This window comes from Coregonus lavaretus (assembly GCF_964263955.1).
Source record: "Coregonus lavaretus genome assembly, chromosome: 1".
Classification (NCBI taxonomy): Eukaryota; Metazoa; Chordata; class Actinopteri; order Salmoniformes; family Salmonidae; genus Coregonus; species Coregonus lavaretus.
The window spans coordinates 28,550,992-28,567,511 of NC_139988.1; the positions used below are offsets into that span (position 1 = coordinate 28,550,992).

The 16,520-nt window shown below is 43.8% G+C and overlaps 1 protein-coding gene across 1 annotated transcript in view; it reads right to left on the minus strand.

Annotated features, from left to right (window-relative positions):
• loxl4 (lysyl oxidase-like 4) overlaps positions 1–16,520 on the minus strand; it is a gene marked incomplete at its 5' end in the record, with an annotated part of 56,078 nt that overhangs the window by 22,762 nt on the left and 16,796 nt on the right. Inside the window, 3 exons of the mRNA XM_084150659.1 lie at positions 5,088–5,265; positions 5,587–5,800; positions 6,073–6,111. Coding sequence (XP_084006785.1) covers positions 5,088–5,265; positions 5,587–5,800; positions 6,073–6,111 — 431 coding nt within the window. The remainder of the gene's footprint in view (positions 1–5,087; positions 5,266–5,586; positions 5,801–6,072; positions 6,112–16,520) is intronic.

The window sequence follows — 16,520 nt, forward strand, 5'->3', positions numbered from 1 at the left end:
ACTTCAGTGAGTTCAAGACAACTGGGACCTCTGATAAAACTACCTCTGACTGGAAAAATACAGAAAATAATTTAACGGTCATCCAACTCGGAATTCCAAGGTCGGGGTTTCGGGCCAATTTCTAGAGCCCACAAGAAGGACCGCCGCGCCACCTTCCTGTTCAAGTGAGCACAGCACAACAAGGTGAGTCCAACAATGTATTGTATGCTGATGCATAAATTATGTCATATGCCAGGGAGATATGTATACTGTAGCCCATGTGCCTCACCCAAATAATTTGGTCCCTTTCCCCCTCATAACATAGCCTACTGTTCTGACTTGATGGTGCACATGTAGCCTATAGCCTGTTTTAGATAAATGTCATCAACGTTGTAAGAGCTTTCATTGTCTGCTTATATGCCCCCTTTATTTTTCCTATGGTTCTGACTTGTGTGATAGAAAAATGACAAGATTATGTTTAATACTGTTTATGCATTGAATGGTTGTTTTATGCAATAGAAGAGGGTTCTTAGAATACTGTCAGAACAGCCCATGTTTTGGATTCTGTCGCTGTACATTTCAAAAAAGTGCTGAACAAATAGCTATATTCACTATGTCCGTCCTAGCTCGCTCATGAATTGCCTCTTATCTGCTCGTCGTCCCCGTATGCCATAGTTTGTACATCTAAATTGTCAGTAGACACTACATTTGTTTAAGTAAGTCAGCCATATCAGCTATGTATTTTTAAAAGGCACTAAATGAGGCTGAATTAACTGTTTCGCTGCCAGACAAGGCTTCACTGATAGCCAGGTGTAGCATTGGTAAGGTGTTGGGACTCTGCTGTTGGGACAGCTTTATGCAGGCCCTAACAGTTTGTGGGCACCATTTGTCACCTTTATAGTGCAATTAATGTATTGTTTAGTGTTGTGTTGTGTAGTGGCTTTGCTGGCATTCATAAAAATAAAAATAAATAGTTTACCCCACCAAGATGTACATGCTAAAATCACCACTGGTGAAGAACATTGCAGGACAGGACAGAAAGCTGAGGGCTGGAACAAAGTTGTTGAACAGCCTTGATCTACACTCAGATGACTTAACATTTACATCCCAAATGGCACCCTACTCCTTATATAGTGCACTACTTTTGACAAGGGCCAGAGGGCACTTCAATTAAGCATGTCTAAGAGCAATGCAACACAATGACATCATCTTGACAATTACAGTACCTTCAGAAGTACCTTCAGAAAGTACTCATACCCCTTGACTTATTCCACATTTTGTTGTGTTACAGCCTGAATTCAAAATGGATTAGATTGTTTCGTTTTTCACCCATCTACACACAATACCCCATAATGAATAAGTGAAAATATGTTTTCAGACATTTTTGCTAATTGATTGAAAATGAAATACAGAAATATCTAATTTACATAAGTATTCACACACCTGAGTCAATACTTTGTAGATGCACCTTTGGCAGAGATTACAGCTTTTAGTTTTCTTGGGTATGTCTGTATCAGCTTTGCACATCTGGATTTTGGGATTTTCTCCCATTCTTCCTTGCAGATTTTCTCAAGCTCTGTTAAGTTAGAGGAGGAGCGCTGGTGAACAGCAATCTTCAAGTCTTTCCACAGATTTTCAATGGGATTCAAGTCTGGGCTTTAGCTGGGCCACTCAATGACTTTCACATTCTTTTTCTGAAGCCATTCCAGTGTTGCTTTGGCTGTATGCTTGGGGTCACTGTCCTGTTTGTAAGTAAATATTCACCCCAGTCTAAGGTTGTTTGCACTCTGAAGCAGGTTTTCATCAAGGATTTGGCTGTATTTGGCTACATTCACTGTTCTTTCTATCCTTACCAGTCACCCAGTCCCTGCTGCTGAAAAGCATCCCCATAGCATGATGCTGCCACCACCATGCTTCATGCTAGGGATGGTGTTAGACGGGTGATGAGCTGTGCCTGGTTTTCTCCAGACATAGTGCTTTGCATTCAGGCCAAAGAGTAAAATCTGTCTCATCAGACCACAGAATCTTTTGCCTTTTGATCTCAGTCTTTCACGTGCCTTTTTGCAAACTCCAGGCATGCTGTCATGTGACTTTTTCTCAGGAGTGGCTTCTGAGAGAGACTGTTGTCCTACTGGCAGGTTCTCCCATCTCAGCCATGGAACTCTGTAGTTCGTTTAGAGTGGTCATTGGGTTCTTGGTCACCTCCCCGACCAAGGTCCTTCTTGTCCGGTTGGTCAGTTTGGTCGGACGGCCAGCTCTAGGCAGAGTCTGGGTAGTTCCATATTTTTTCAATTTCCCAATGATGGAGACCACTGTGCTCTTGGAAATAGTTTTATACACTTCCCCAGATAATATGCCTCATCACAATTATATATTGGAGATCTATGGACAGTTCCTTGGACTTCATGGTATAGTTTCTGCTCTGACATGCACTGTCAACTGTGGGACATTATATAGACAGGTGATTTTGAAAGAAACACATGTCCAAACAATTGAATTGGTCACTGGTGAAGGATGATCAAATGAAATTGGATGCACCTGAGCTCAATTTAGAATATCATGGCAAAGGGGTGTGAATACTTACACTACCAGTCAAAGTTTTGGACACACCTACTCATTCAAGGGTTTTTCTTTATTTTTACTATTTTCTACAATGTAGAATAATAGTGAAGACATCAAAACTATGAAATCATGTAGTAACCAAAAAGAGTGTTAAAAAAAATCAAAATATATTTTATATTTGAGATTCTTCAAATAGCCACCCTTTGCCTTGATGACAGCTTTGCACACTCTTGCCATTCTCTCAACCAGCTTCATGAGGTAGTCACCTGGAATGCATTTCAATTAACAGGTGTGAATTCTTAAAAGTTTACTTGTGGAATTTCTTTCCTTCTTAATGCGTTTGAGCCAATCAGTTGGGTTGTGACAAGGTAGGGGGGGTATACAGAAGATAGCCCTATTTGGTAAAAGACCAAGTCCATATTATGGCAAGAACAGCTCAAATAAGCAAAGAGAAATGACAGTGCATCATTACTTTAAGACATGAAGGTCAGTAAATATGGAACATTTCAAGAACTTTGAAAGTTTCTTCAAGTGCAGTCGCAAAAACCATCATGAGCTATGATGAAACTGGCTCTCATGAGGACCGCCACAGGAAAGGAAGACCCAGAGTTACCTCTGCTGCAGAGGATAAGTTCATTAGAGTTAACTGCACCTCAGATTGTAGCCCAACTGCTTCACAGAGTTCAAGTAACAGACACATCTCAACATCAACTGTTCAGAGGAGACTATGTGAATCAGGCCTTCACAGTCTAATTGCTGCAAATAAACCACTACTAAAGGCCACCAATAAGAAGAAGAGACTTGCTTGGGCCAAGAAACATGAGCACTTCACATTAGACCGGTGGGAATTTGTCCTTTTGTCTGGAGTTCAAATTGGAGATTTTTGGTCCAACCGCCGTGTCTTTGTGAGATGCGGTGTGGGTGAACGGATGATCTCCGCATGTGTATTTCCCACCGTAAAGCATGGAGGAGGTGTTATGGTGTGGGGGTGCTTTGCTGGTGATACTGTCTGTGATTTATTTAGAATTCAAGGCACACTTAACCAGCATGGCTACCACAGCATTCTGCAGTGATACGCCATCCCATCTGGTTTGGGCTTAGTGGGACTATCATTTGTTTTTCAACAGGACAATGACCCAACACACCTCCAGGCTGCGTAAGGGCTATTTTACCAAGAAGGAGAGTGATGGAGTGCTGCATCAGATGACCTGGCCTCCACAATCCCCCGACCTCAACCCTATTGAAATGGTTTGGGATGAGTCGGACCGCAGAGTAAAGGAAAAGCAGCCAACAAGTGCTCAGCATATGTGGGAACTCCTTCAAGACTGTTGGAAAAGCATTCCAGGTAAAGCTGGTTGAGAGAATGCCAAGCGTGTGCAAAGCTGTCATCAAGGCAAAGGGTGGCTATTTGAAGAATCTGAAATATAAAATATATTTTGATTTGTTTAACACTTTTTTCGTTACTACATGATTCCATATGTGTTATTTCATAGTTTTGATGTCTTCACTATTATTCTACAATGTAGAAAATAGTAAAAAATAAAGAAATACCCTACAATTAGTATTTTGTGTGTAAATGGGTGAAAAAAAAAAACATATATATAATCCATTTTGAATTCAGGCTGAAACAATAAGTCAAGGGGTATGAATACTTTCTGAAAACACTATAGTTCATTATAAAGCCACCAAGATTTATTTAGAAAGCGATCAGGTACTGTTACATATCCCTTTATCATCTACGGGATTTATCAGCACAAACTACAAACCCTACCAATCCACTCCCTGCTCCACCTAGACTTCTCCCATCTAGGACAGGGAAAGACCTGTGGCTGGGTGGTAAGAACTATCCCACAGCTGGTGGCTTTCGCGTATCAGGAAATTCAAAAAAGAAAAAAAATGCACAGCTGTGTGTGTGTGTGTGTGTGTGTGTACGTGCGCGTCTTGGTGGAGCTGAGAAAGTGTTGATTGCTGACTCCATTCCTTTGAGGAGCTTCTGGCTGTGATCTGAGCCATATACGCTGAGCCCTCCAGCTGCCCAAACACGCGCGCACACATACAGCTGCAGTGACCATGGTGGAGAAGAGGGGAAATCCGCTAACAGTGCGTGAACCACAGATCAGCACCCTCAGGCTCACAAACAAATACATTCTCAGACCATTCAGCGGTAGACGAGCGTAGAGTCCTAAGATAAGTCCTAAGCATGGCTGGAAAAGTGCCTCTGACTCGCATGGAATATCAAACAGCCTAAGGTACATAGGGTACAGAGATACACTGTTCCTGTGACCTAAGCCAGGGCAGACATATACATGGGTGTCTTCTCTCAGGTGCCTAAGACCCTGAACCTTATAGGGCTGGATGAAATGGAAGAAACTGGTAAAAACACAACTTCCATGTTCACACGGCACAACCGGAGTGAACTTTTTCCTTTGCCAGTGAGAATAAAAGTCTAACCTTGACCCCTTTAGGACAGACAAAGAGTCAGACAGAGAGAAATGGAGACAGACAAAAAGACAGAGAATACAGATAGAGAGGGAGTCCTATCCTACCTTGTCCCATGTAAGCTCCAGTGAGGGCCTCCTTGGCAGTTCCGAAGCCCAGCTCCCTGCACACCACGCTAGCTGAGACGCGGTTCCACATGTGGTCTACGATGGTCCCCCACTTCCCCTCCTTCAGCACCTCCACACGGCCCTCACCCAGCCTGGGGCCAGCCTTCAGACGCACCGGCTAGAGGTGGAGAGGAGAGAGAGAGAAAGAGAGAGAGAGTCAGAATGAGCGAGAGAGAGAGACAGAGAGAGAGAGAGAGAGAGAGACAGAGAGACAGAGAGAGTCAGCATCATGTATGACTAGACTGTATGATTGTCTAAGAATGTTTTGTATCATATTTGTGCAGAACACAGGAAAATTATCTAGGTTTTGGCTCTTAGCACAGTGAGGCATGGTGTGTGTGTGTGTGTGTGTGTGTGTGTGTGTGTGTGTGTGTGTGTGTGTGTGTGTGTGTGTGTCTGTCTGTCTATGTACGTACGTGTGCGTGTGCCTGTCTCTTACCACAATTGGGTGGGGTGACTGGGCTCTTCCAGATGACATACGTGCAAACTGCGGTCCAGGTACACACCTTGCCACCGCATGTCTCCCACTCTTACAGGGGGAGGGGCTGTGTGGAATGGACAGCTGAGCATGACACTGTGATAGGCTGGTCTCTGACCCCAGGCAGTGAACCTTCTCTACCCAGAAACCCTTTTTACGAGCCATGAGGCTCAGCCTAGGAAGGGGGAGAGAAGAGGCCATAAGAGTCTTATAATGCTTTATAACACATTATAACGTGTGCATAGCTGTAACGTCTGGTTACGTATGTCATGTCAGTTCCATGAAGGAGAGGAACAAGACAAGAACTATCCAGTAACACTTCATTTAAACACTCTACATAATGCATTTAAAGCTCACAAGGCATTATAATAGAGATAAATCAGACACACAAAAATGTTCAAAGACTTTCTAGTTAGTTGAGATGTTCAAACATTGAGTAGGTCTTACCTTGTGGATGGATCAGCAACCTTGGTGTCCCAGATTTTCCTGTGAAGAAACAGGAAAGAATAGGAAAGGATGGTAGTATCTCTTGTTTATTTGTTGAGGTTTCGTGAAACTGTTAGTCCTGTAAGGTGAGATGACTAAAGCTTGACTACAGAGTCAGCTTTTGCAGAAGACAACTGTGTAATGTGCTTGGTTAATGCCATACAGTGATACCCACACACTGTAGATATCTGGTGTTTGGTTAATATGGTACATGCCACAAAAAATGATACCCCCACACACACACACACACTATTTATTAGCCATATCGTTGGGCATGTGTGTTGATGAACATAGACACAGATGGGTAAAGTATTCCCTACACCTCACACACTGGCCTCACATTTGGTTAATATGGTCCATGCCACACAGATTTACAGCCAAACACACTGTCAAAAAAAAGCCACCTCGGTGGGCATGTGTTGTTTGTTGTTTGGACACAGTAACAGTTATTTCCTAGAAGCATCTGTCCCTGACATACTGGCCTTACGGATGTCAACAACTATAAATACACTTACACAGACAAATATGTCAGCCTACAGAAAGGCCCATCTGTGTTGAGTTACAGTACACCTTTATGTGTGCGTGCATGTGTGTGTGTAGGTGGTATTGTGGTGATGATGAGTGGCATAGTTAGAATAAGAACAAACTCATTTTCCCTGTTCTCTCTGACCACCACTTCCTGGCTCTCCCTCCTTTATGTTGGGGTGTAGATATTTGCATCAGGAATGTCTAGTCTAGGTCTGTGTGTATGTTTAGAATGAGTGGTCAGAGTGTAGGACTATGTACCACACATAGTAGTGTATTTTAAGTACTGTCAGCTAAGCCAGGCTTCAATGGAAAAACAATTATGTCTGTTGCCAACGTGGGGGCATAGATCTGCTCAAACAACTGGGTAGTATTCTAAGGAAACAGACTGAAACAGGGATGGACTACCTGGACTTGTCTAATAAAAAACGCTTGTTTTCGTTTTCCATTGAAAAAGTTGCTACACTCTTAGAAAAAAAGGTGCAATCTAGAACCTAAAACGGTTATTTGGCTGGCCCCATGGGAGAACCCTTTGAAGAACCCTTTTTGGTTCAAGGTAGAACCCTTTTGGTTCCAGGTATAACCCCTTTGGGTTCCATGTAAAACCCTTTCCACAGAGGGTTCTACATGGAACCCAAAATGGTTCTACCTGGAACTAAAAATAGTTCTACCTGGAACCAAAAAGGTTATCCTATAGGGACAGCCGAAGAACCCTTTTTTCTAACAGTATACGTTTTGCCATAAGGAATATGACCCTGGTGTGGTGTTGCTTGGGTGTTGGTAACATGACAAAATAAGAACTCTTAAATCACTCTTACTTGGCATCTTACAAGAACATTGCTAGTACAACAACATTTGTAAATAACTGGATCACTAGGAATGGATTCAAGCATAAACCATGGGCATTTTGAAACTACTCTTTAACCTAACCAACCATGCATAGGCTATTTACAAAATGTGACTTTGAACAGCTATGAACGACATTGCTGGGAAAATGTTGTAACAAAACCCCCATACGCACACAAACAAACACTCAGTGTTGGCACACATTAACCGTAAGAACTGGTCAGGCCGTCCGAGAAACTAAATAAATGAAAGACCCGAATAAACTTTGATTCATAAAACAGACATTTAGGCCAGAGTTCATTCCTGGCACTCCATCACAGGCATAGCCAAGACGTGCCCAAAAGGAATCCCCTGTTGATTCTCTCACTCACACACACACACACACACACACACACACACATACAGTCGATCAGCATCAAAGCAGCCGTCCCTCAGTTCCCGCCACAGGAGTGCCAAACAGGAGTTGAGTTAGACTACACACATACACCTCAGTCAGCTGCACTTAGGGAAACAAATACATCTACGGATAACACAGGATATTTGGATTTGCAACATGAAACTAACAAACATTTCTGCCTTTCTAGTCACAAACTACAAACAAGGATGTTGGAATCAAGAGATTAAAATTATTATTAAGTAAGTGGTTCCACAGCCATTTTTCTGTTTACTTTAGTCAACTTTGTGTTACTTGAACTAAGAAATATTAGATCTCTTAAACTTGAGAAAACATTCTGTCAACTTGCACACAGTGCTTTTAACATACAATGTTTTCAACTTACATATTTGACACACGTTAACATATATAATTACATTGTGCATGTTCATTTATATAGCCATTAATATTCAATATGTATTCACCTGGGATTTGAACTCACAACCTCTTGGTTCATGGCATTCTAATCTTCCTGCTATGCCAACATGTCTGTGCCAATGACTGATTTCACCTGTATTGCTACACTTTGCACTTCAAAGCAAATCTCAGCTCTGTTAAAAGTACACAAAAAAACTATTGAGGAGCATCATTAAAACAGAGTAATATGCCCCACCAACGTTAGACAACTCTCCAGAAAAAACTAGAATTGCTGAAATAAGTAAATCAAATAAAGATGGGAGAATAGTCAGATTAACTGATAATTGACACAGACATGGTGGTGTGTCAGGAAGATCAGAATGCCATGAACCAGGAGGTTGTGAGTTCAAATCCCAGGTGAGGACATGTTGAATAATAATTACTGTATAATGCACAATGTAATCATGTATGTCAACGTGTGTCAAATATGTAAGTTGAAAACATTGTATGTTAAAAGCACTGTGTGCAAGTTTAAGAAAACAAATATTTCTTAGTTCAAGTAACACAAAGTGTTACGTCACGCCATTTACAAACTTTTCAAGCACACGATGACTACGAGATTCTGCTCCAACTTAGGTGTCAGTGGGGAGAGAGTACTCGTCAGCCTAGATCAGGGTTCCCCAACTGGTGGGCCGCGGGTGGTTTTATTTGGCCCCCAAAGCTTTCGTATGTTTTCTTTTAACATAAAATACTTTAAAAACACCAGGAAATCAGCCAAGTGATTTTTATTTAAGAAATCTGTTCCCAATTATTCCTACGCATAATATAGAGACATGTGATCGTATACAAATGTAAGGAAGGTTTGAAATTATTATGTTTTAGTCAAACATTATATCTGTTTGGGCTTCTTGCGGTCAATTTGCAGTCTACACATTATTTGTTATTATGTTCCGTCCCCCCGACCACCCACTCAAGAAAAAAATCAGCCTGCGGCTGAATCTAGATGATGATCCCTGCCCTAGATATTGCGAGTTTTGGGTTTTGGTATCATTTTTTTTGTTTGCTAAAAGCTGACTACTTTCTGCTCTGCTTGTGTAGCTAATGCTTCCTTGCTTGTGTAGGATTTGTGTTTGCTAAAAACCCACTACTTTCTATTCTGCTTGTGTAGCCAGTGCTTCCTTGCTTGAGTAAGGCTAGAGGCCGGGACAGACCAGCAGCGGTGGTTGGAGTTGATAGGGGTGTCATCCCAGCCGAGTGAGGCTCATTCCAGTTTCTCTGGCAGTGTTCAGAGTACAGATTCCGGAGATGATATACTATCCCTGGTTGGCTCTGAAGGGTTTTCAGAGTGTGAATCAGATGACATCAGTCCGGGGCAGCCTAAAGTCCCGGCTTTGGATTAGGCGGGGGAGAGTGAACCATTGGTGGTTAATGAGCCTTTGATGGAGTTGTGTCGTAGGGCGGCAGATCACCTGGAGGTGGATTGGCTGTCTTCTCCCCCACAGTGGAATTCCTCCAGGTTTGGGGGAAGGTATTTACTAGTGATGGGAAACTGAGGATCTTTGAAGGCTTCAGCGCTTTCACCAAATTATGACGAAAAACTGTTCATTACTCAGAGCTTAATTATCTGTTCACAATGCACATTAGTGATATCTGTTGGTCAGCAATAAATAGCAGCGTGTGATTACATTTACATTTTAGTCATTTAGCAGACACTCTCATCCAGAGCGATTTACAGTTAGTGCATTCATCTTAAGATAGCTAGGTGGGACAACCACATATCACAGTCATAGTCAAGTAAATGTTTTATCAGATATATGTATTTTTTTAATCAAAACTCTGTGGCGCAATGGTAAATCGTTGGCTTCAGTAGCCTATAATCAGTTGGAATACCAGGTTTGCATCTTACATCATGCTTCCCCTTTTTGCCTTCAAGTTTACTATTTTTCAAAAACGGAATCTATGGCATTATTTAGGATGCTTACGCCTTGATCACACCGACAGCGTCATTGTGCAAAATTGTACGCAGCATCATCTGGATATGTGTGCAACATTCACCTTCTGCTACCATTTTTGTCAAGCCGTCTACGCATACAGTTTGACGCATACGTTTGATAAATCCAACGTATCCACCACATAGAACGCACTGCAACTGCCTCTGCAACGCAAATCGGCAAGGCAAACGCAGGTTCCATTGGAAATAAATGTACTTCTGGTGTACCAAAATGCGGTGTGATTGAGGTGTTAAAACCAGTTGAGCTTACAGCCATTTTGCACTGTTTTGCTATGGCTTTAGTCATCAATATTATATTCATGTAGTAGTATTCCCCCCCAGAAAGCTATGACCTTTGGCTTTCACCTGGAATTGATTATTTATAATAATAATAATTTTCAACCAATAAGATCTAGTACACAATAAAAGTATAATAAAACATTCAAATACTGAATGATGATCACATAAAATGCGCTGGTCCCTAAATGTTCCATAGTTCCCTACTCTACCTGCTAAGCTACCGGTCGGGTGAAAAATGTTGTACAAAATTCTAACTATATTTGTAAGTATGGTGTCCAGTAGAGGCTGGTGTTTGAAAGCACCTTGGAATCAAAGAAAGCACCGGAACCACAACGAAATCAGTGTAATCTAGCATTTTGCAACACACATTTTGAAAAAGCACGCGATCAAATGATTCTTCGGATGTCATTGATGACGTAATTCTGATAAAATGTTACACGCGTCGGCACACTGCTTCAAAGTTAGCTGCTTAGCGATTTCGACACATGCCTCGGAGCTCCGATATCAAATGTAACATCACTAGTATTTACCTCCTGTCCCTGCAGTGGTGAAGCGTCGCTTACCCCCATTTAAAGATTTCGCAGATGAGCTAAAGGCGACCTGGGATTCCCCTCATTCAGCCAGGCTGGTGCTACCAGGCGAAATCGTGAATGTAGAGGGTATGGAGGAGGCAGGGCTCGTATGCACACCGCCGAGTTACTTAGCTCCAGAGGCTAACAAGGGGGTAAATCCTAGCACAGTGCTTCCGAATAAACACTGCCGGTTCTTGGCAGATCAGCTTGACAAAGTGTACCAGGCTGAGGATGTGGCGGCCCGGTCATTGAATGTGGTCACAATGCTGCAGATGTATCATACTGATTTGTTGCAGGAGCTGAATAAGACCATGGAGGCGGGGAAGCCAGTTTCAGAGCTTCTCAACGAAATCCATGCTATGGCTGAGTTTGTGCTGCATTTGTCCCGCTGTACTATCTTGGCTGTGGGGAAAAGTATGGGGGCGATGGTGGTGGCTCAGCGGGGCCCTCCTCCCCAAGTATCTACTGTGGCAACAGTGCTTACAAGTGGCTCAGGTCAATGGGGGCAAGTTACTGGATGCCAAAGTCCCCAAACCCAGTCTGGGCTGGGTTTCAGAACAGCGGTACCACAAAATTGTTTCTCACCAAAGTCCCTCTGTGTTCAGGGGTATGGAGAGTGTGGTATCGTCCAGGTGTGGGCATAATAAACACAGTTCCTTTCCCACATTCAGACACACGGTTGTCAAGAGTGGTGGATATGAAAACAAGCATGACAGAAAAACTAATTATCCCAGTAATCAGGGTGGCGCTCTGCCCCTTCAGGAGATAATGTACTTGCATGTTTTAAACAAGCACATTCAAGGTTTGCAAGTTCAAAATGCTCACACTTCATCGGCTATTGCAGTTGGTGTGTCCCGGCGATTGGTTCACGTCCAATGATCTAAAGGAAGCGTATTTTCACCCCACAGAAAGTTGAGGTTTCATTTCGAGGGTGTGGCCTATGAGTTTCTGGTCCTGCCTTTCGGGCTCTCACTATCGCCCCACACATTTTCTATGGTGGTGGAGGCAGCTTTGGCACCGGTGTGGTGCCAGGGGATCAGAGTATTGGCATATCTGGATGCTTGATTGGTCGTGGCGGAGTTGAGGGAACAGGTGGAACTCCACACTGACACACTGGTTTCTCATATTCAGTCTCTGAGGTTCATAGTGAATCACCAGAAAAGCTGTTTGACTCCGGCTCAGCAAATTCAGTTTCTGGGTCTCATTCTGGTCCTGAATAAAGCGTTTTTGTCTCAACAGAGGAGGGTCACATTCTGTCTCTGTCTGGCACGGTTTCAGCTGGGGCACTCTGTGTCTTTTCACTTGTGCCTGTGGTTATTGGGTCTGATGGCCTCTATGATAGCTGTGGTGCCTCTGGGACTTCTGTTGATGTGTCTGTTTCAACACTGGGTGATTTATATGAGTCTTGACGCATCTCGCCACTGCCATCGGTTGCTCAAGGTATCCCCGTCGTGCCTAAGGGCGTTGACTCCTTGGAGGGATGGGAGACTGCTGTTGTAGGGGATTCTCATGGGCTGGGTAGTGTCCCACAGGGTGATCACGACATACATATCCTTACTGGGATGGGGAGCGCTGTGGGTGGGCTACTCGGAAAGAGGGATTTGATCAACAGTGCAAAGGGCGCTGCATATCAATTACCTAGAGCTACTGACTGATTTGCTAACGCTGCTCTTTTGGAGCAATGCTAATTTCCTGTCGCTCAGGGTGACGTATCTTCCCGGATTCCTCAACATGGGTGCGGATCTACTTTCCAGGGGGTGTCCTATCTCTACGGAGTGGAGACTGCACCCCTCGGTGGTTGCCCAGATATGGGACCAGTTCGGCAGGGCCGCATCGTGAGAAAATGTACATTGTCTCCGTTGGGAATGGATGCTTTGGCGTATCAGTGGTCTCAGACACTGCTCTATGCGTTTCTTCCAGTGGACCTGATTTAGACCACCGTGGAGAGGGTCCGACAGTAGGGTCTGTTGTTGATTCTGGTGGCTCCCCATTGGCCCAGACAACCCTGGTTCCTGGAGAGCATCCGCTTGTTCGGCGAGGACCCGTGAAGGGTTCCGTGTCGTCGGGATCTATTGTCCCAGGTGCATGTTTGGCACCCACGAGCGCAGATATAGAATCTTTGGGTTTAGCCCCTGAATGGTTGAATTTGACGGCTATGGGTTTGAGGGTTTGTGTCAGGTTAAAAGGAGTTTCTCCTTTTCATAGTTCTTTGGTGGACATCTTTTTTCACATTGAAGGTTTATATGGCAACCATCTCGGCGTGTCATATAGGGATTGACAGCTCTACCCCGGGGTCTCATCCTCTGGTGGTACGGTTCCTGAAAGGTGTGCGTCGGCTCAGACCAGTGTCTAAGCCTATGGCACCGACCTGAGACCTGGCTTTGGTCCTGGATGCTCTGTGTGAACCATTGGAGTCTGAGGACCTGAAGGTCCTTTCCTACAAGACTGCCTTGCTCATGGCCTTGGCGTCAGATCTCCACGCGCTATCAGTACCCGTTCCTGTTTGGAGTTCGCGCCTGGTGACTCCAAAGGGATGTTACGTCCTAATGCAGCTTTTGCTCCCAAGGTTATGCCTATGTTTTACAGGTCCCTGGATTTCAAGCGGTTTCCTTTCTCACCTCCTCCGTTTGCTTCCAGTGAACAATGTAGGTTGCATGGCCTGTGTCCGGTGCGCACTTTACGCACGTATATGGATAGGACCAAGGATATCCGCGTTTGTGACCAGCTTTTTGTCTGTTTCGCTAATCCAGCTCGGGGTAGGGTACTTACTAAGCGGCGTCTTTCTCATTGGATTGTGGAGGCTATCTCCCTTGCGTAAGACAGCAAAGACAAGGGTTGCCTAGCAGTGTGCATACTCACTCCACTAGGGGTGTGGCGGCTGCCTGGGCATTGTTCTGGGGCATGTCGATTGGTGATAACATTCCTGCAGCGAGTTGGGGTTCCCGACATACCTGTGTGAGGTTTTATCACTTGGATGTAACTGCTCCCAGTGTGGCTCATAGTGTTCTTATGGCTGGGTCCAGGAGTGGATGTTAGGCAGCACGCAGATTGCGTATTTATCTGGGTTGGGCTGCCTTTGGGTGCGGCAGCGCGTAATGTGCAAATTATCTGGGTTACCACAGTTTCCTGTGGGTTTGAGCCTTGGGCTGCTATGGCAGCACGCGAGTACACAGTTTCCAGGTTATTGCAGGTTTCCTGCGGGTTTGAGCCTCGGGCTGCCGTGGTTCATGGACTCTGGTTGATGCTATGCAGTGCGAGTGTGTGCTTTACCAAGTCAAGACAGGTGTTCTGTTGTTTTGGCGGTTCCTTGTAGGAGTTCTGACATTTCAGGCTCGCAAGGTAAGTGTTGTTCTTGGAACCATGTGGTCAATGGACGGGCTGCAGTGGCAGCGTATCAGTGCGCATAGCCAAGTTGCAGCATGTTCTGGTTCCCTATATGGGGCTCTAACAGTTCAGGCCTCATGAGGCTCTGACAGTTCAGGCTTCTGTAAACCATTTCTGGGCCTCCTAGTTTCACAACCAATGGCTATAATACCAGGGATCACATTAATTTCGTCAATTCAGTACAGCTCTTCAACGAGCCCAAATCCCCTGATGGCGCGGGGCCAAAATATGATATACCTCTCTCTTCCCTCATTCAGGGAACAGTAGTTATATGAATAACTGTACATTCACTTTCAGTCGGTCACTCGGTATGACATACTGTACTATGGGGACATACAGTTGAAGTCGGAAGTTTACATACACCTTAGCCAAATACATTTAAACTCAGTTTTTCACAATTGCTGACATTTAATCCTAGTAAAAATTCCCTGTCTTAGGTCAGTTAGGATCACCACTTTATTTTAAGAATGTGAAATGTCAGAATAATAGAGAGAATGATTTATTTCAGCTTTTATTTATTTCATCACATTCCCAGTGGGTCAGAAGTTTACATACACTAAATTAGTATTTGGTAGCATTGCCTTTAAATTGTTTAACTTGGGTCAAATGTTTCGGGTAGCCTTCCACAAGCTTCCCACAATAAGTTGGGTGAATTTTGGCCCATTCCTCCTGACAGAGCTGGTGTAACTGAGTCAGGTTTGTAGGCCTCCTTGCTCGCACACGCTTTTTCAGTACTGCCCACACATTTTCTATAGGATTGAGGTCAGGGCTTTGTGATGGCCACTCCAATACCTTGACTTTGTTGTCCTTAAGCCATTTTGCCACAACTTTGGAAGTATGCTTGGGGTCATTGTCCATTTGGAAGACCCATTTGCGACCAAGCTTTAACTTCCTGACTGATATCTTGTGATGTTGCTTCAATATATCCACATACATTTCCTTCCTCATGATGCCATCTATTTTGTGAAGTGCACCAGTCCCTCCTGCAGCAAAGCTCCCCCACAGCATGATGCTGCCACTCCCATGCTTCACGGTTGGGATGGTGTTCTTCGGCTTGCAAGCGTCCCCCTTTCTCCTCCAAACATAACGTTGGTCATTATGGCCAAACAGTTCTATTTTTGTTTCATCAGACCAGAGGACATTTCTCCAAAAAGTACGATCTTTGTCCCCATGTGCAGTTGCAAACCATAGTCTGGCTTTTTTATGGCGGTTTTGGAGCATTGGCTTCTTCCTTGCTGAGCGGCCTTTCAGGTTATGTCGATATAGGACTCGTTTTACTGTGGATATAGATACTTTTGTACCTGTTTCCTCCAGCATCTTCACAAGGTAATTTGCTGTTGTTCTGGGATTGATTTGCACTTTTCTCACCAAAGTACGTTATCTCTAGGAGACTCCTTCCTGAGTGGTATGACGGCTGCATGGTCCCATGGTGTTTATACTTGCATACTATTGTTTGTACAGATGAGCGTGGTACCTTCAGGCATTTGGAAATTGCTCCCAAGGATGAACCAGACTTGTGGAGGTCTACAATTTATTTTCTGAGGTCTTGGCAGATGTATTTTGATTTTCCCATGAAGTCAAGCAAAGAGGCACTGAGTTTGAAGGTAGGCCTTGAAATACATCCACAGGGGACACCTCCAATTGACTCAAATGATGTCAATTAGCCTATCAGAAGCATCTAAAGCCATTACATCATTTTCTGGAATTTTCCAAGCTGTTTAAAGGCACAGTCAACTTGGTGTATGTAAACTTCTAACCCACTGTAATTGTGATACAGTGAATTATAAGTGAAATAATCTGTCTATAAACAATTGTTGGAAGAATTACTTGTGTCATGCACAAAGTAGATGTCCTAACCAACATAATTGTGACCTCACCACACACCAATCAAACCAACTGTTTTCTCTCACCAGAAAGCCACACTGACAATGAGTAAATTGAGCACTAAGGAAAGAAAAACACGTTTCAACCATACACCAGACTCTACATTTGATTCAATGAC